General features: G+C 52.2%; 1 protein-coding gene across 1 annotated transcript in view; it reads right to left on the bottom strand.

Moving 5' to 3' along the window:
- IGFBP2 (insulin like growth factor binding protein 2) overlaps positions 1 to 4,871 on the bottom strand; it is a 29,912-nt gene extending 25,041 nt beyond the window's left edge. Inside the window, exon 1 of the mRNA XM_066345134.1 lies at positions 4,374 to 4,871. Within this exon, the coding sequence (XP_066201231.1) occupies positions 4,374 to 4,746 (373 nt within the window). The 5' untranslated portion in view covers positions 4,747 to 4,871. The remainder of the gene's footprint in view (positions 1 to 4,373) is intronic.
- Between the last annotated feature and the right edge of the window lie 15,268 nt (positions 4,872 to 20,139).

Genomic DNA, 20,139 nt, shown 5'->3' with positions numbered 1-20,139 from the left:
GCGACGCCCCAGATGGGCAAAGCATCGCCCTCTGGTAGGCGTGCCGGGTGGATCCCGGTCGGGCGCATGCGGGAGTCTGTCTGACTGCTTCCCCGTTTCCAGCTTCAGAAAAAATAAAAATAAAAAAAAAGAAGGAAAAAAAAAAAAGAATAAAGCTCCTATTCTGCATTTCATTAGAACTAAGAATTTTTGAAACTTCCTTATATCAAAACTTAGCAGTCGTATGTCCCGTTTTCTATGGCAGAGAACAGCTAATCTGAGAACCAACTAGAATTGAATCTGACAGTTAAGCTAGAGAGCAATGATTCTCTCAAAGTAAGCCCTCAAATGCTTGACAATGGGGGGCCGAATTTGTGCCTACTTGTAGGCAACCCACAAGCATTTTTATAGGACTTATTTTCATGTCACAGCACCTCCCTCCACCACTCCCATCCCAAACCCAAAGAACTGATTTGTCTGAAAAATATATACATATTTTAAAGCTCAATGCTAAGGTAAACTAACAGTGAGAACCATATAAACCTCCCTTTTCCCTCTGCCTGCCAGGAAACTCAATAGTTCAATTTGGGCAAGAACCACTGCATAGATAAGTCCTCATGACCACACCAGATACATTCTTCTTCCCCCATCCCAGGACTCTATCACCTATCCTAACTCAGAGTCCTTAGCCCTGTTTTTGTTTTTGTGAGATCTTTTGACATTGTTATACAGGATTTACTTTTTCTTAAAGCCTCCTCAAATATCTTATCAAGGGAATGGATGGGGTCACTGGTACCACACAAAGGGAACTGTCTTTAGTGAACACTTCGGACGTAGGTGGAAGGTGGATAGAAAGACTGCAAGCAAAGCCCCTGATTCTGCCACTTCCTCAAATCCCAGCCCTCCAGCACAATGGCAGCTCGAGGCCACTGCCTGTCTAGCAGGCTCAGTTCCTAGGGAGCCACATCCTCCAGACCAGTCCCGCCTCCAAGGCCAGAGTGCACAGAGCCACCCTTGCTTGGTATCCACAGCCAGGAACCCCAAGTCTCCAAGAAAGGGGATCCAGGAGCAGCAGCCCTCAGCGAGTGCCACCCCCTTCCAACAGAGCAGTGACTCAGGGGGAGCAGCTTAGCAGAGTTCTGCGCGGTCTGTCCAGAAGGGGGCGGGGGGGGGGGGGCCATCACTGTTAGCAATCAGTGACAGTGGGTCCCACTCAGTCCCCAAGTCTATTTTATGACTTTAAACTCAGTATGTAAATTTATGCAAGAGAAGATGCAAGAACGGTGCTTTGAACCAGAAGTCCCATTGCTTTTCTCCCTTTTTGAAACTGCACTGAACCGCTGTAAATCAGTGCTTGCCTCTGCTTCCTCCTCCTCCTCCTCCTCCTCCTCCTCCTCCTCCTCCTCCTCCTCCTCCAGCAACTGTAGAAGCAAAGCCTGTGCAGCCTGCCTACCCTGGGACTTGGAATGACTGCACAGTTCTATAGCACCTTTATGTGTGCAGCGGGCCAGACAGCCACTTTGGCGGACCCACCCATCGGCATAATCCCCGGCATTGTACATGGTAGAGAAGGAGGCAGGAAGCTGCTGCGGGAGGCCCTGAATTCTGAAAGGACCCAACCTGGCCCAGACCCTCTTCCCCGACATTTCTAGGCACATCTGCCCACTCCACCACCAACCACAGAACCACACTGTTAGGTCCAGGCTCCACGCAGCTCTCAGGGTCCTCCTCCCAGCTTTCTCCCAGGCCCACCCGCTCCAGCCCCTCCCCTTTGACTTCCAGGTTCCTTTGAAGCAGCGTCTCGGCCCATCACCCCCAGGGCACGCAGGCTGAAGTGCCCACCCCCACCCCCCAGCCGTCCCCAGGAAGCCAGTGGCACAGCCCCCGAGCCCAGGGAACAAAGACAAAAGAGCTAACTGTGAAGCCGGAACTGCTGGGGTTTGCTGCCTCGAAATGAGAGGGTATGTTTAAAATTCTTAAAAGCAACCTGCTCGAAGAGGAATGCAGGCTGGGATGGGGAGGGGGAGGCTCACTCCTCAGAGGGGGAAGGAGACGGGTTGAGAGAAGAGGAGGAGGCAGCCGCCTTCAGTGCTAAGGTCTCTTCTGAACCGTGCTCATCCCCTGCCCCCACCCAATTCGGACCCCTGGACTCTCCATGCAATGCCCCCCACCCAGCCCAAGACCCTCTTCTACACAAAAGCCTCAAAACGTGCCCCCCTCTCCTCCTGACACCCCTGCAGGCCCAGGCTTCTCCCCGCAGTGCCCCCGGGACCCCGAGCCCTACTCACGCTTCAGGCCCCCTGCTCTCGGTCCTGTCTTCCCAATGTGCCCGCTGGGCTTCCACATCTGACTCCCACCCCCACAGCCCCCCCCCCACCTTGGCGTCCCCTCTTACCGCTGTGGAGCACAAGAAAAAGACCCAGGAAGCTGAGGAGGCACCTGGGGCCCATCGATGGAAGGAGTCCCACAAGCAGTAAGGAAACCCAGAGTGGCCTTCTTCCCAGGAACTCACCCCACTGGCCCCGGGATCCCCGGCACCTGCCCCTTTCTGGCTCCAGGGAGGTGTACATGGGGAATCTGTGCGTCTGTTCCCTGCCGAAGACCCTAACCTGCTGCTGGGGTCTGGGAAGCAGGAGAGCTGGTGTTCAGGCTGAGAGTGAGAGACATGAAAAGTAAAAGAAATCGTAAAATGTTTAGGAAGGCCATGCACCACGCACGTCATTAAAAACAATCAAAACCCAAAGGATTCGACGAACTTGGAGGCCTTTTGAAAAGTTCGCCCTGCTGAGGAAGATGTTGAGTTTGTCAAGAGAAGAGTTCAGCTTAGAAACGGCGGTATCTCCCGGAAGGACCAAGGGGAGCGAGGGGGCGATGGGGGAGGAGCACAGGACCAAGGCACCCGGGCCGCGGTGCGAGGCACTCGGCAGTCATTTTCCTCGTGGTGTGACTTTCTAAGAGAAGCAGGTGTGAGGGTTAACTCTGAGGCAGGCTGGGGAGGGAGGCGAGCTGGTGGCAGAATTAAGAGACTGAGGCCTTCAGTTTGGAGTGTGCTGGGAGGAAGCCCTCACTTGCTCTGCACTCAAGGTCAAGCCAGAGAAATAGAAAAAGATTTCGACTCTGACCCCTAATTCCATTCCCAAGGAGAATGGGGTGAAAAACAATAGCAGGCCAGGGGAAAGGCGGGGGTGGGGGGGTTACAATGACCGCAGAAGCTGAGAGGAATGTTTTCACTCTTTTTCTTCTTCTTCTTCTTCCAAGTTTGAGAAACTTGGTCAGACTCGCTTGCTTTTTAAGCAGCAGGCAGTGGACATATTTCACCACTGTCTCCAAGAGAAAAGAAAATAATTACAGCTTCTGCCAGACCACTCGGCAGGAGGCTTTTGTAATTATAAAAACATAATAAAAAAAAAAAAAAAAAAATGAGGTCCTTACAGTTGTCTCCCTCCGAAAACTCTTTTGAGGGGATGAGGGCCCCTTACAAAAAATCTCAGGGTCCCCAGTCTATCATATAGGAAGAGTTCTCCCAAATTAGGATGGGGCGGCGGTGGGGGAGGGGCACCTCGCTCGGGCGAGAGCAGCTGCGTCCACCGCCCAGGCATCCTCCAGCTTCCGCCCGGGGGTCCAGATGTTAAACTGAGCCACACGGCTGCCCCCGCCCCAGGACTGCAGCCGGCAACCTGGTTTACGTTACATTGCCTCAACTGCTGAAGTCTCTTCCTCGCTTTCCAAAAGCCCCTCTTTTATTTCTCCACCCAACATAGTATCAAGATCCTTTTTCTTTTCTCTATGCGAAGAAAAAATTTAAAAAGGCGGCGTCCGTTTTTATTCGCCCCTCCCCGAACAAACTCACCTTGCCAAATACCAACAAGTCCTTTCTTTCTACCGCACAACCCTAGGAGAGAAGAGTCCCCCAGCGCGCCGTTGCCTTCTCCTTGAACCCCTTTTTATTCAGAGATCCCCAGTGTCACCGACACCCGACACCCCCGCCCCTCAAAAGCGCCCTCCACCAGGACTTCTCCAGGACTCTTCGGTCCCTAGTCCCACAGATCTGATTGAACCCCTCCACCCGTAACCCCCCTCCAAAATAAAAGTCAGGGGACATTCCACCCGGGGAAAGCATGCTAACAAGGGTGCCTTTCCTCTCCCCCTGTAACCCTACAGGACGGAGCCAGGTTCCTCCGCGCGCTCTAACTCCAGTCCCCCCCCCCCCCCCGCGGGCTTGACTTTCGGGTCCTCTCCTCAACAATCCCACGAAGCTGGCCAAGGACTCCCCTCCGCCTCAGCTAACACGGTCCTGAGGGCCTGCCGCACACTGCTCTCCTGCAGAGCAGCCACCAGCCAGCCCCACGCGGCCCCCCAAGTTTCTCCCAAGTACGGTTCCCAGCCTGCGTTACCTGCAACCTGCTCTGGGCTGTCGGCGTCGCGGCGCTTCTCGCAAGTGCCCGCGCCCTGGACCAGCGCCTGCAGGGGCAGCTCGGAACCTGGGTGCGGGTAACAGCGCAGCCCTTGGGCGCAGCGCGGGGTGTAGACGCCGCACGTCTCGCCCTCCAGACGGGCGCACACGGAGCAGCAGCCACAGCCCGGCTCCCGGACCAGCTCGGCGCAGGGGCCCCCGGGCCCGGCGGCCGGGGTCCTGCAGGAGGCCAGGCGCTCGGGCGTGCAGGGCGGGCAGCGGAACAGCACCTCGGCACGGGCGCCTGCGCCCAGCAGCAGCAGCAGCGGCGGCAGGAACAGCAGCAGCGCGGGGCCGCCCAGTCTCGGCAGCATGTTGGCGATGGTTAGCGCGACCGCGGCGAGAGAGTGGGCAGGTGGCACGGCCTTGAGAGCACGGGAGCCGCCTCCTGGACTTCTTTCTCCTCGGCGGCCGCCGCAGCCGGGTCCTAAAGGGCCTTCCGTCTCCCCGCCCCCTGTCTTCTCCCCTCCCCCTTTTGGAGACCACCCCCTTTCCCCGACACTCCAGCGCGCGGGCCTGTGCGTGCGCGCACGCCCACTTGCCCACCCCCACTTCGTTCCCAGCTCTGTGAGTCTCCTACCCGCCCTGGCCTCGGTCCCACCACACCCTTCTGCCCAGGCGCCCTGACTCCCGAAGAGTAAGAATCACTTAGGGGCTTGAGTAGGATCGGCCGGGAGTAAAGAGTGGGTGCTTTTGTCTCCTGTTTTCGGTTCGATTCGCTAGGAATTAGCTTGCGCGCCTCCCGGCACTGGGCTAATGGCTGAGGGAATGCAGAACACAAAGGCATGCTCTTAACCTTTAAGTAGGTTTCGCTCCCAACCCTAACGACTGCCTCCAACTTCGATTTTCATCGACCAGCTAACAAGTTGTTTGAGACAGTGATTTTGGGGTTGGATGACTTGGGAGCAGTTTCACATCCTACCAACCTAGCGCTGTACAACCACCTTCAGGGACCATGGCAGTTTCCCAGCCGGGCAGGCATCTGGTAACTGTACCGTAACTGCAGTTTGTGGACATTGAGAAACCTGTTGCCTTCTGTTCCGCCTTCTCTGCCCCACCTCCAAAAAAAATGTAATCCCTTAGCCACCTGAGACCCCACCCCCAGAACCCCTCACCCCCATCCCCACAGAGGCATTTGCTGCAAAAGAGATCCCAGACCACCCTGCTTCAGGGGTCTTGGGAAGGTTAGATCAGCCTGACAGATGTGAGAGAACATCCGGGGGAAAGGTCATCGATAGCGCTCTCCAATAATGCATATAAACGGAGAAGAATGGCCTCCTTTCACTGTTCTGTTTACTGAGTCATCTGTCCAAGTTGTCTTCAACCTTCCTGCATTCCAGGCTGGACCTGCCATCTTCCTACGTTGTGACTCTACTAACAGAGACCCTTGTCAGAGAGACTGTCTTGATGAGGATGGACCATTAAGCTGCCTGCAGACCCAGTTTAATTTCTCAATACAGTTATGCCATGTAAGGAGGTTTCTGTGAACACGGGGCTGCGTGCACAGAGGTAGTCCCGTAAGATTATAATGGAGCTGAAACATTCCTTTTACCTAGTGACTTCACAGTCATTGTAATGTCGTTGCCCGACACATTACTCATGCATTTGTGGTGATTCTGGTATAAACAAACTTGTGCTGTCAGTTGTACAAAAATATAGTATGTATAATTTTGTACAGTACATGGTACTGGAGAACGATGATAAACAACCATTTACTGGTTTATGTCTTTGCTAAACTATACCTTTTATCATCGTTTTAGAGTGTTCTGTAAAACAGCGTGTGGTGTTACGCTGGCAGTAGCTTCATCCATCTCCTGCTTACCAAGTATCTTGATGCCAACATTTTCTCTTGTGCTTGATCATATTTCATGTTATAAGAGGCAAGTTCTTACCTGACCAGGTGGTGGCGCAGTGAGTAGAGCGTCGGCCTGGGACTCCGAGGACCCTGGTTCAAAAGCAAAGATCACCAACTTGAGCGCGGCCTCACCAGCTTGAGGACAGGGTCACTGGCTTCAGTGTGGGTTCATAGACATGACTCCATGGTCCTGGCTTGAGCCCAAAGGTCTCTAGCTTGAAGCCCAAGGTCACTGGCTGGAGCCCTAGGTCCCTGGCTTGAGCAAGGGGTTAGGGCTCAGCTGGAGCCCCCAGGTCAAGGCACATATGAGAAAGCAATCAATGAACAACTAAGGTGCCGCCTCTATGATGCTTCTCATCTCTCTCCCTTCCTATCCTTCTCTGTCTCTCACTTGCAAAAAAAAAAAAAAAGGCAGGTTCCTGATCTTAACATACTGTACAGGCTGTAGCCTAGGAATAATAAGTACATTGTGTGATGTTCCCACAACAAAGAAATCACCTAATGACACATTTCTCAGAACATAGTCCCCCATCCTTAGCAGTGAATTAGTGTACCTCTGTGCCATGCTTACTCCCACCAGAGCTCTCCACTCCAGCTCTTTTAAGACTCAGAGCCATCCATGTCCATAGCCGATTGGCTCAGTGCATAGAGCATCAGCCAGGCATGTGGACATCCCAGGTTCAATCCCCAGTCAGGATACCCGTGAGAAGCGACCATCTGCTTCTCTTTTCCTCCTTCTCCTCCCTCCTTCTCCACTTTCTCTTTCTCTTCCCTTCTGGCTGGATTGGTTCAAGCATCGGCCTCAGGCACTGAGGATAGCTCAGTTGATTCAAGCATCAACCCCAGATGCGGATTGTCAGGTGGATCCCAGTCAGGACACATGTAGGAGTCTCTCCCTCTACCGCCCCTCCTCATTTCATTTAACTCAACAGCTACTTATCAAGTGGCCACCTGGCCCTGAAGGTGTGCTCAGGAAGGCAAGTTCCTGATCTTAAGAAACTAACATTGTTATTGGAGAGATTTTAGTAAGATGACCGAATAAGTGGTTGCAGAGGCTTTGAGGAGGAGAAATATTTAGACGGAGAGGTGATGGGGATTTCATGGGTAAACCAGAAGCATAGGCGAAGCATTTATTTGTCCATTCAGCTACTCACTTCCCTTTTGAGCTTCTTCCTCCTCCTCCAAGAACCTTGGAGTCGAGCAGCCAAAGTGAGGCTAACTTGACCAACACAGAGTCTCAATGAGCTTTCTCTTGCCAGTGGGTTTGAAAACCACTCCCCAGTTCTTTTCTCCTAGTCCCTTAGTTAACTGTCACACACGCCACCACCAACCCCATCTTTTTAAGTCCTTTTCTAATCTCCATGAGGTTCAGAGCTCTATGCCGAAAAGGCTTCGATCACAGCACATCCTCCATCAGCTGAAGCTTAGAGAAGGGGAAGGCTTAGCCAAGGCCCCACGCCGGCTTACTCAGGCTGGCCTCAGACAGCGCCCAGAACACAGAGGCTCGGTAAATATTTGTTGAGTGAGCATGCTCTCTGCCCAGAGTCCCGCTCTGCCCACGGTTCCTGGAGCATACCTCGCTTTACGTCCCTCAGGAGTCCCATGTAAGGACATGCATGTGCTTAGGCCTGAGAGTCTGTGCTGTGCAGTGAGGACTGGCTGAGAGATGGGGACAGGCTGAAACCAGTTTTCTCCCCTCCCTCAAACCCCTGCCTTTTCCTTTGGAGAAGTGTCTCACCAGCTCCACCCTCTCAGCGTTTACTGTAACTAAGTACCACCTGGACTATTATTTACATAATATTGTTTCATGTAAGTCAATTCACTTATTTTTTTTTTCTTTTTTTACTGCAAGCATTTTAAAAAGAAACTCTGTGTCATTACCATAAATGGAAAACCTGTATGGTGGGCCATATATAGATAGCAACGGTAAAAATAAACACAAGGAAACAGAAGTTACTCAGTTCGAGCTGGATACTCTTGCTTACTGGAGCCTGGCACACTCACTCTCCGGGTTAACAAGAGATGAGCCCCTCCCAGGGAAGTATGAAGGCAAGCCTGACCCCAGCAGGGGTGTTTTCCATTAAACCCTCAGAAGGAGAACATTTTTCAAAACATCTTACTGAAATATAACATAAATGCCCAAAAAAAGTACCCATAGCATAAACTTGATACATGTTCAAAACTGGCAGTCCACATAAGAAAGAGAACAGTGACAGACCTCAGAAGCTTCCTTATCCCCCTTCCAGCCACTACCTGCCCCGCCCCTCCGGGGGCAACCTTGATCTTGACTTCTGCAATATTGATGAGTTTTGCATGTCTTTGCAGTTGATATAAAAGAAAACATACAATATGCAGTCTTTTCCTCCCTGTTTTTTTTTTTTTTTCTTTTTCAATATTATGCTTGTGTAATTCTTCCATATTCTTTCTTGTGACAGAGATTGCTTTTTCTTATTGGGAGGGGGGCTACAGCAAAGCAAGTGACTCCTTGCTCAAGCCAGCAACCTTGGGCTTCAAACCAGTGACCTTTGGGCTCAAGCCAGTGACCATGGGGTCATGTCTGTGATCCCATGCTCAAGCCAGGGACTAAGAGGGTCGGGCTGTGTGCTGTGGGGCGATTTCTCCACAGGCCTCAGGTGCCAGACCAACAGCTTGACCCATCACCCTTTGTCTTTAGAACATCTTCACCAAATGCCTCCCCTTGGATGCTAGCTTGGGCTTCCGTATGGCCCCGCCCTCTAGAAGTCCCTGAATGAGATTGAATGAGTCTGGAGTGGCCGAGTGGAGAGGACACAGAGGGGGTCGGAATGGGAGTGGGGGCCCGGAGGCTGGCGGAGGGCTGAAGGAAAGGGCTCCGAGGCCGGCTGGTGGATCCGTGTCCAGATCCTCCACCCGCTGGCTGCCATCTGGGTCAAGGAACTTCACCTCTTCAAGCCTCAGTTTCCTCATCCATAATAAGGGGATGACAATAATGGTATGAATTTTAGAGGCTAGCTGGAAAGAGGAAATGAAACGATCAAGATAAAGTCCCTAGCACTCCACCTGGCGTGCAGCCGCCAGCAACAGATCACCGTGATGCTCCGCTCATCCTGAGCTGACGAGGCAGGACCCGTGTGCTCCGTCACAGTGCAGGCGTCGGGCACGCCGCTGAGCTCCTCAGTGTGCGGTCAGGAGAAGGCCACGCGCATGCTGTCCTCTAAGAACGCGGAGAAGGTGGAGGAGGAGGACTTCACCGGGCTTGGGGGGAAGGGGCCGGAGTTGTTCCGTGGTGTGTTGGGAAGCAGGAAGGGTACGCAGGGGCTCAAGGAAGCACTCTGAAGGGAGTCAGGAAAGAATTGCAGAGGACGTCAGGGCACAGTGGCCCTCAGGACCTGGAGAAGCCGTGGAGCTGACCGCAGGAGTCCAGGACCTCTCCCTGCTGTCAAGACATCTGGCTGAGCTGATGGCCATGGCAACAAGCAGTCAAGGGCCGTGACGAGAGAAAAAAAGGAACCACACTAAGAGGAGTAAGTCTGTGCAAACACTTTCACGGGTGTTTTTTCATTTCTCATAAGTGTCAAATGAGGCAAGAGAGGTCAAGTGACCTGTCCACAGTCACTCATGAGTATGTGATAGAGCCAGATGTCAAACTCTCACCTTTCCACTACCCCAGGGGAGCCAAGGAAGCAGAACTCTAAATTAAGATCTCTTGGGCCTGACCAAGCGGTGGCATAGCGAATAAAGCATCAGATGGGACGCGGAAGACCCAGGTTCAAATCCCCAAGGTCGCTGGCTTGAGCAAGGGGTCGCTCGCTCTGCTGTAGCCTCCCTCCCCCAGTCAAGGCACATATGAGAAAGCAATCAATGAACGACTAAGGAGCTGCAACAAAGAAATGATGTTTTTCATCTCTCTCCTTCCTGTCTGTCTATCCTTATCTGTCCCTCTCTCTGTCTCTTTCTGTGACACACATGCGCACACACACACACACACACACACACACACACACATCTCTTGGCTGCTTAGTTCAGTCAGAGCATCATCTCGAAACATCAAGATTGCAGGTTTCATTCCAGGCCAGGCACATACAGGAAGCCACCAATGAGTGCACAACTAAGTGGCACAACAAATGAATACTTCTCTCTCTCTCTCTCTCTCTCCCTCTTCCTCTCTCTGTTTCTCTAAAATCAATTAAAAAGTTAAAGAAAACACAAATCAAGATCTGCTAAGGTCCAAGTCTGTGGCCACAGCTCCTGTCCCCTGTCCCCTGTGGCCTACACTGCCAGTACCCTTGTTCTGCTTACTTCTTGTTGGGTAACAAACCATCCCAAAGCTTAGACCTTAAAACAGCGGTAGTCAACCTGGTCCCTACCGCCCACTAGTGGGCGTTCCAGCTTTCATGGTGGGTGGTAGCGGAGCAACCAAAGTATAAATAAAAAGATAGACTGAACTATAAAACAACTATAGTTGTTTTATAAAGACTTATTCTGCCCAAACTTAGCGAAAATCCGACATCAAGTACTTGGTAAGTAATTATTATTATATGCTTTAACTTGCTGTAACTCTGCTTTATAAATTTTATAAAGTAAAGTTACTTCCCTACTTTATGAATCACCATTACTGTGGAACCGCTGGGCGGTTAGAAAATTTTACTACTAACAGAGACACAAAAGTGGGTGGTAGGTATAGAAAGGTTGACGACCCCTGCCTTAAAACAACCACTTGTATCTCTTCCTTGGTTCTATGGACTGACTGGGCTCAACTGGACACTTTCCACATGGGCTCTTCCACACAGTCATAGTGGACAGGGACTTGGGTCATCTGCAGGCCTGGCTGAGACCACCAAGAGCGTTGCTCACTCACTTGGCCCGCAGCTGGGGCTGGCTGCTGGCCGGCTCTGAGTTGGATCACAAACGGCGCCTGCCTCTGGCTCCTCCACGTGGTTTGGTTTCTGAGATCACGGCGATGGGTTTGGAGAGAGACTACCAGGACCGTTCCAGAAGGCCAGGTGGAAGCTGCAAGGCTTCTTGGCATCCAGAAGTCCCAAAGTGTCACTTCCCCCACATCCACATGCGGCTGGTCAGACGGTCCCCAAGTCAGCCCATCTCCAAGTGGGTGGAGAAACAGCGTATGGGACCGAAGAGAGTGGGGAGACCGCCTCTGGGAAGCACAGCAGGCACAGCCTGTACCTCTCACTGATGAGAACATCTGTGGGTAAGCCAAGTCCTCACTGCTCCAACGGCTGGTCCTTCCCTGGGGGGCGAGGGCCGCCTGCTGCTCTGCAGAGGCAGGTGGTGGGAACCAAGCGCACACACCCTTTCCCTCCACCAGGGCCCCCACTTCCACAGACCACACGTTTCCCCTCTCCTCTTTTAAAAGGGTGCTGAGGTGCGATGCTGCAGACGTCCTTGATGGCTTCAGGACCAGGGGGGACCCGCTGCATCTGCAGGAAGAGTGTTATGCAAAGAACCCCTCCAGTGGAATTCTCTAGATCGGGGATCGACACACTTTTTCAGTAAAAGGCCCTACGGTGGATATTTTAGGTGCTGTGAACTTCATATGGTCTCTGTCACAACTAGTCCATTTCGCCTTTCCAGCCCCAAAGCAGCCAAGGATGTAGTCAAGCAAATGAGCGCGTGGCTAGGTTCCAGTAACATTGTATTTATGAGAACAGATGGAGGCCAACTTGGCCCGAGGTTTGCAGTGCACAGACCCCTGCGCTGGGACCTCCTTCATTATGGAGAGAAGGCTTTCAAAGGCGGTCAGCCCCTAGGACATCATAGAGACCTTAGAGTATTACTCCCAGCCCACATCCAGCTGACCGCTCATTGTAGCATCCTCACGTGTGACCTCAAGGGAGCCTGTTGGACAGCCCAGCCCCACAGACGTCAGCTTCCATACCAGGACCCCAGCTCCCCTCTCGGTCCTCACTCTCAGGGTCCCCACCCCCTCCCAGAACCCCACAGTGAGATGTCTGGGTCCCCAGAGTCGCCAGTAGAAAGTCTCAGTCCGGCATTTGGCCAGGTCCTGGCAGACCCTCCTGGTCATCTGGGAGGGGACACAGAGGCGACAGGATGTTCCCTGAGACTCAGAAGGCAGGACGGGAGGCAGTCACAAGGAGGCCCAGCAGATGCCACGGATCAGAGCGGAGAGAACGAACTGTTCCCTGAAAGGGTGAATTTCAAGCAGGGTGCCTCATCTGTGAAAAGTCTGAGTAGGGCCGCTGCCTTCAAGAGCTGGGGCAGCCCCCCACCCCACCCCACGCCCACCCCCGCCGCCGCTGTTCTTTCGAGGAACAAGACTACATCTGTTTGGCGATGCTCTATCTGGAATCGTTAAGTAAACCTTTCAGGCCCTAGCAAACAAGCGCCCTTCTTATTCCGACGGGGGAGTTCCTGGTACAGTGGATTTCTTAATCCTAAAATCTGTCTGGAGGCGTGCCCCCCCTCCTCCGGCCCCCAGGAAGTTCCTGCTGTCTCCACCCCTTAGCCCTCAGCTGGGAGGGGGGGGGGGACTGCTCACACGTGCCACCACGGGCCCCTTTCGACAGATTCTTGGTTTTGAGTCTTCACGTTTCCTTTTAGTAACTTTTGGTTCGCTCTTCTTAGAATTGTTGCACTTGGTTTCTCCCCCTGTCCCCCTCCGCCCAGGGTCTCTCTCTTTCTCTCTCTCTCTCTCTCTCTCTCTCTCTCTCTCTCTGGCTCTCAGCTGCTCAATGGCTCTCAGCCACACAATACTGTCTGAGCAAACTAGTTCAGGCCCCCACAATTATCTCATCTCCCCATTCCCCCGCCCTCACCCCCTTGAGGCCGCTGAGAAGCAGGCAAAGACAAACAAAGCAGGGGAAGGGACCCAGCCGGCTTTGGCAAGGCGCTGGCAATGTGAAATCACAAGCTCACGGGCTCAGCTGGCCTCCTACACCCTGCAGGCCCCAGCCTCCCCCAAAGTCCCGAGAACAAACAAACAAACAAGAAGAAGCGAGCCCCTCCTACAGGTGAAACCCCAGTCCACTGCAGAGGCGTGCCGCAGGCAGGCTCCCACTCTGTGCGTCTAGCTGAGCACACAGACCTCCCCTCCCCAGGCCTCTCGCTCCTTTCCTTTCAAGCCAATTCCCCTTTCCAGGAAACACATTGTCTCAACAGAGAGCCCAGTAGAGCCAGAGAAGTTAGTTGCTGGAGGCACGTAAGCAATTTGGTTTCTTACCAAATTGCTGCCTTCCTGGTGGTGGCGGTAAAAAGTGATTTGCAAGGCACCCTGCTCTCTCTGCCCACCTCTTTCCCACCTGGGGAGGCTGTGCGGAAGGCGCACCCCAACGTCACACTGCAGTGTCCCCGGCAGCCCTGCTGTTTCTCCTTCGCTCTGGAATTAAGATTCAACCTCCCTTCTCCAATCAAGAGTCAACTGGCGAGACAGCAACTACTCAACTGAGACTGAGGAGGAAGGGAGAGAGACCTGAGGCTGGGAGGAAATGATGAGATCATCCAGGCTGGAGACTAAGTCGCTTAGGGTGAGGGGACAGCAAAGAACCCCCTCCTAGAGGAAGAGCAGGCCCCTCAGCTCGGCGATCGTGCGCGTGCCGGAGAGGGCGGAGACGCTGCCCGTGGCAGGAAGCCCCCTCCCCCAGTATCGTGCTTGCCTCTCTCCGGTAGAGCTCTGTCCTGGAGGTGAGGGACACCGCCCTGTCCCCAGCCACGGCTCCTAGCACCGCCACTCTGCACACTGTCCTAAGTCTGAGTCTGTGCTACTTTGTGTTTCTTTCTCTGTGCCTTCATCCACCTTCCTCCCTTCCCCACGGCTCTGCCAGGTGAGGGCAGGGACCAGTCCTCTCTGCTTCCTGTGCACCCCCACCCCCCACACACAAACACGCACCCCCTTCTCCCTGGCTTTGCCCACAGCACACAGGGACTACCCCACTCTCCTTCCTTGCCTACGTGTGGACAGCCTCACTGAGTCCTCTTTTCTTAAATGGCAAAACTTCGGCCAGAAAACTCACAGCTCCTGCGTGCTCAGGGTCATTGGACAAATCGATGGTTTCCCTCCCAGAGCACTGGTCACTTCGCTTGGCGCTAGCTCCTCTTCACCCAGCGGAGGGCAGGCGGTCCAACCCCAACGGCCTGGATGGTCATTTCCTTAATATTTATCTTTAAACCAATCACTCATTTTACTTCAATAAAGCACGGCGAGCAATGAGTCTGGAAACACCTGCTTAATAGACTACTACCTTTCCTTGATGTGTGAGAACAAAACACGTAGCTTGTCCAATAAAAGATGACCTTTGGTATGCCATAAAATCAGCTCGCGGGCCATGACAAAACGCGCAAGGCTGTTCATCCTTTGCAAGTGAAGTGTTTTCGGCAAGTCTCTGAGGTGCGGTTCCCTCATCTACAAAACGGGAATAAGATGCCCGCTCTTCCTCGAGGAGGTAATGAAAACCCCCGACGGGCCGTGGGCAGCGTAAGGAGCTGTCAGGTAGAACGGGAATGTTAAACCAGGACACCGGGGCCATCAGAGGCAGCAGCACCCTCGCGTGTCTCTGAGTGCCTCCCAGTGTGCAGCCCCTCATTCCCCCTCCCACCTAGAGCCTCCGGCGCCTTCTTCCCCTGAAAAGCTTCCTGCCTGCCACCTCCGAGACACGCGGCGTCCTCACTATCTGCAGTGTCTCTCCTCTCTGCAACTTGTCACAGAGCAGCGACTTCTATCTTCTGTTTTGCTGTTCTTCTCTGTCTCATTGTACTTTATCTTGGGTTGTTCTCTTTTTCTCTTTCTCTCCGCACTCTCTGCCTCTTTTTCTCTAACATCGTTATCTTCATCAAGGATATTATTGTTTATCTCCAGCCCACCCCCAGCTAGAAGCCTCTTTCTCTGACCACAGCCCTTTCCTTCCAGAGAAGAGTCCTGGGGACTCAGAATTTTGTGGGGACTCAGCATTTTGTGATGATAATCAGTGACCACAGACTCTAAGGTATCATTTCCTGGGGCTTGGGTAGAAGGGAATGTTTAGTGTCACAGTGATCCCTTCCCACCATCACACACAGACACATGTGTGCACACACACAGACACATGCATGCACACACACGCACACACAGACACATGTGTGCACACACAGATACATATGTGCACATACATGCACACACAGACACATGCGTGCACACACACGCACACACAGACACATGCGTGCACACACTGCATGGCTGGGGTACAGCCCTGCGCATTTTACCAATAATTTTCAAACTCCACTTCCTGCCCACAAGCCAGAATGTCAAGTCAATAATTATTTCCATCCAATAAAAGAAAACAAAATGTGGTTCCTATATACAATGGAATATTACTTGGCCATAAAAAAGAATGAAATCCTACCATTTGTGACAGCATGGATGGACATAGAGGGCATTATACTAAATGAAATAAAGTCAGTCAGAGAAAGACAAACACTATATGATTTTTCTCAGATGTGGAAGCTAAAGAACAATATAGAGGAACAAACTAAATAGAAAGAGACTCGCAGACACAGAGAACGCAGACGGGCGGTCACCAGAGGGGCGGGGCTTAGGGGACCTGGTTGGAAAAGGCGAAGGGGTTGAGAAGTACAGGTTGGCAGTTAAGAAGTAGTCACAGGGATGTGAAGTTCAGCATAGGGAGTACTGTCAGTCATATTGTAATCATTATGTATGGTGCCATGTGAGGACGGAACCCTTTGTAAACCACTACTAAGCTGTACACCCAAGACCAGTACAAAATAATAGTGAATGTAATGTAATTCAAAAAAATTCTAAATAATAAAATGTAAAATATTTTTTAAAGTATTATTTCCGTCCACATCTTTACAAAATAATAAACAACTCAGAGGCTCAGCCGAGTCAAGGACCTCGGCCCCTGCTTTGCCCAGAATCCTGTTCTCTGGACCTTCAGTGGGTAAGGGGCGTGTGAGTAGATTACCAAGGACTTCATAGCTTGAAACAACCAGCGTGAACAGTTGTTTGGCAGTTGTTTAAGGCCAGTTCTTTGGGGGTCCCAGTGCCAACTTTTCCAGCTAACCCACAGGGTGACTTTTTGCAAGTCACCAAACTGCTTGGAGCTTCCATTTCTTTACATGCAAGATGGGGTAAGAACACCTATCTAGCTCATGGGGCTCTTGTAAGATCGAGTGGAATCACTCGTGAAGGTCTCTGGAGGGATGTCTACTCCAAAGAACTCAATATCTGCTGGACCAGACTGGGTCTGTCCTCCTACGGGGCTCTTGCCTCTGAGACCAGCCCTCTGAGTGCCCCTGCCTGCGGAGACGAGACCTTCACCTTGCAGGTGTACTGTCTGTTGCTGCCCATCTGCCTGCTTGGTCCTGGCTGTCTGGAACAAGACCTTCTCTCAGAGGGAAAATATTATTGTTTTTTTTTGGCCACCTGTTTGATCCTCCAGAGTCAATATTTATGGAGATAAGCACAGTGTCATGTAGCCAGTGGAGCTGTTTATGACTGCCCCATCCCATTGGGTTCCAGTCCCTTCGGGGCCGCAGCGTGAGGTGAGGGGGTGTATTTCAACAGCGGCGGGTCCTGTCACTCACCCGAACTGCCTCAGCAAGGACGTGGGCGAGGGGTGGGAGCCAGACGTTACGTGTTCCTGAAACTGTGCTCAGCCCACGCGGACAGGAACGCTAGACGAGACTTCAGTGTGACCATCCTGGAAGCTGGCAGCCTGGACTCCTGTCCCTCCACGACTTTTCTGTAACACGCCTTCTCCACTAGATTGTCAGGTTCTGGAAGGGTCTTTTTTTTTATTTTTGTTTAAATAAAAATAAGATTTCTTGTTTCCACTTCACATAAAAATGCCTGGAGAGATTTTTCCACTCAGTCTAGAGGGATTATTTCAGAAGATTTTACTTAAAAATATAGGTTTTGAGGGAGATGCAAAATTTTCTTTGAAGTGGGTGGGAGGGGACGGCACCCCAGGGGCTGCAGCCACACGGGGGATGCAGTGCGGTGGCGGCTGAGTAGGAGGGCCACACGGCGCATCAGGAGCCATCGAGGACAGAGAAAACAAACAAGTTTCAAATAAAGCCCCAAACCACAGTCTTGAAGACCTGCAGTCCGAGTTGCAATCGAGCCCCTTCACAAAAGGGCAACTCTGTAAAATCATATAGGAGTAGAAGCAGAGAGTGACCCTTCACAAAAGGGCAACTCTGTAAAATCATATAGGAGTAGAAGCAGAGAGTGATTTGTTTAAACTCAGTGAGTGGTTTTCTGAAGAGACACCAGGGAGGCTGGCCAGCTAATAGTAATATCAATAAGCAGAGAGGAGGGAGGAAAAGGAAGGAGAAGGAGAAAGAGGGAGGAACGGGAGAGCTGCGGCATCGCTGGGCCGTCTGTTACGCACCAGCCTCTTTGCAAACTGACTTACAAAATTGATCTCATTTCACTATCTCACGTGATGCTCACGACAACCCTACAAAGGGAAGTGAGGCTCTGAGAGGTTCGAGTGAAATGCCCAAGGTCGCGCAGCTTGCAGAAAGCAGGTGCCCAGTGAGTCTGTGCTGCCCTCCATCGGAGGACTGCCAACAGATCGCTCATCGTTCTGTACTGGGGACAGCCTGGCCCTTCTTGTGCTGCCTTATCCATTTTCTGGATGCTTGCTCTTCTTCCCCTTTGAGTTGACGAGATTCTTTGTGTTTAGGACGGATCAGTGAACAAAACAGACAACCCTCCCTGCCCTGGTGGAGCCTTCCTGGGAGGGAACACAGGAATGACTGGCAGAGACCACAGCAGGTTTCTTCTCGCCGCCTTTTTGCTAAGAAAGTTCCACCCAGCTCCAGTCAGCAACCCACCGAGCAGCCAGAGAAGATTCCTGCCAAACACACGTATGATGAACTCAGATTCTGCTCAAAATTCTTCAATGACTTCCCTTTGTTCTTAGGATTAAGATCCAAAGCTTTAGATCTGCCTTCGAGGCCCTGCCTAGGGTCTCTGCACCTCTCTGGCCTCGTTCCCTCTCTACCCAGCCCTTCCAAGCTGTTTGCACAAGGACTGACCGGAGCACTCACCACCGTGTGCCCGGGGCCTCACCAGGACCTGGGCCAGCAGAATTCACCAAGTAAATGACTCTTTCACGCCACAAAGCGTGCACTGCATACTTCTAATGATCTTCTCATCTAAAAAGTGACAGGCCAGGGGATCAAAAGCTGTGGGCAGGTTGCCTTTAGCATCTAACCTCAAATCGAGACCGGTGGTCAAATGGCATTAGGTGCATATAACAGGGACAGAGACTGAATGTCTGATTTCAGTCCAGGTCGTGTGGTCACTGCACCTGTGCTGCAGATAGAAGCCACTGCCGTGTGAAATCTTGGAGAGGAGTGGGGTGAGAGGAGTCACTAGCTGAGCTTATCTCTAGGAAAATGCGGAGCAGAAACCCTCCAGCCCCACAAAGGTCGGCGCCGTGCACCTGAGAGTCCTGCTGCATCTCACTTACTCAACTCTCCACTGAAAAAGCGCAAGGCGGGGCTGCAAAGCTCCTTTCTCATGGGAGACGTAAGAGGCTTTCGTTCACTTAGTCATCAACAACACATTGAGTCTAAGCCTCTACTATGCTTTGGGGATATAAAAATACAGTGGACTCATGCAGCTGTTGTCCTCAAAGTCCTGCCACACTAATGAAGCAGGCAGGGGTTGGGGGGTGGGGGCAGTGCTAAGGATCTCCAGGGCAACGTTGCAGGGCCCCAGTCCCAGCATGAGAAGGGCTTCTTGGAGGTGCTGAGACTTAGAGCTGAGGTTAGAGACAGGTAAGAGTTCGGGTTTTCTAGGCCACTGGTATGGCACAGACAAGGGCACGGAGGTAGACAAGCGTGGGGCGCTGTGGGCACTGCTTGCTGCTGCTGCTGCTGCTGCTGGAAAGGCAAGTGTCAGACTGGGAATGGTGGAAACGGAGCTGGAGCCGTAGGGAGGCGCCAGGTCGTGGAGCAAGTCCCACAAAGGATTCGGAACCCTCTCATGTTGAAACAATGGAGCGGCTGGGAAGGTTCTAATCAGAAGAGTAACATGGGCAAACCTGCATTTTAGGTAGATGCTGGTGGGGAGGGAAGGCTTTGAAAGGGCCCAAGGATGGGCAGAGAAGCCGGGTAGCAAGCGGCGGCCCTGTCCGTGGAGAAAGGCAAAAGCGTGGTCTTGAGTTATAGGAGAGGCAAAGGGGGTGGGTTGCAAGGAAGAGTTAGAAACCTGCCCCCAGAGAGCGAGAGGGTGGGAACAGCAGTCACAGGAGTGTCCATTTTCTGAGCTCCTTCCACATGCCCCACTCTGGAGAGCTTGCTATGCAGAACTGTACATTTCAATATTTACCCAAGGAGGCGGGGAGCCAGGAGGAGGGAAGGCCTGGAGGCCCTGGAACCCTCTACGTAGGATCTAAATACCTTGGAAACACTGCGCAGAGGTAAAAGTCAGTGACTGAGCCGAGATGAGGGGTGAGGAAGGCAGCAGGGGATGGAGCATAGAGTGGAAATGTAAAGAGAAAGTGTCTCAACAGTTCATCAGCGGAAAAATTTAACCGGGGACTTTGTGAGAGTCCAAAGTTTGGACAGGGGTTTATAGACTCAAATGTTTATTTGTCCCGGAAAGTGAACATGAATAAGTGAAATAGGCAAGAGATCAGACAATCGGAAGCAGTGGGGACTGTGACAAGGAGAAAGCTCACGTGCCATCAAAGCAGGTCAGTCTCTGCTCTGCTCCAAATGACCGTGGCCTTGAAGAACGAGAGCTCAGCATAGACAAACAGGATGGTTTTCAAAGCAAAACCAGGTCTCCAGACTTTTGCATAACATCTGCCCATTTGAAATGTCAGAAACTAATTTGAGACGTAGGAAGGAAATGAAAACCATGGCGCGAAGCAGAGGCAACCTG

This window comes from Saccopteryx leptura, chromosome 7, assembly GCF_036850995.1.
Source record: "Saccopteryx leptura isolate mSacLep1 chromosome 7, mSacLep1_pri_phased_curated, whole genome shotgun sequence".
Classification (NCBI taxonomy): Eukaryota; Metazoa; Chordata; class Mammalia; order Chiroptera; family Emballonuridae; genus Saccopteryx; species Saccopteryx leptura.
Note: the sequence above shows the minus strand (reverse complement) of the source record. Positions and strands in the feature narration are given on the sequence as shown.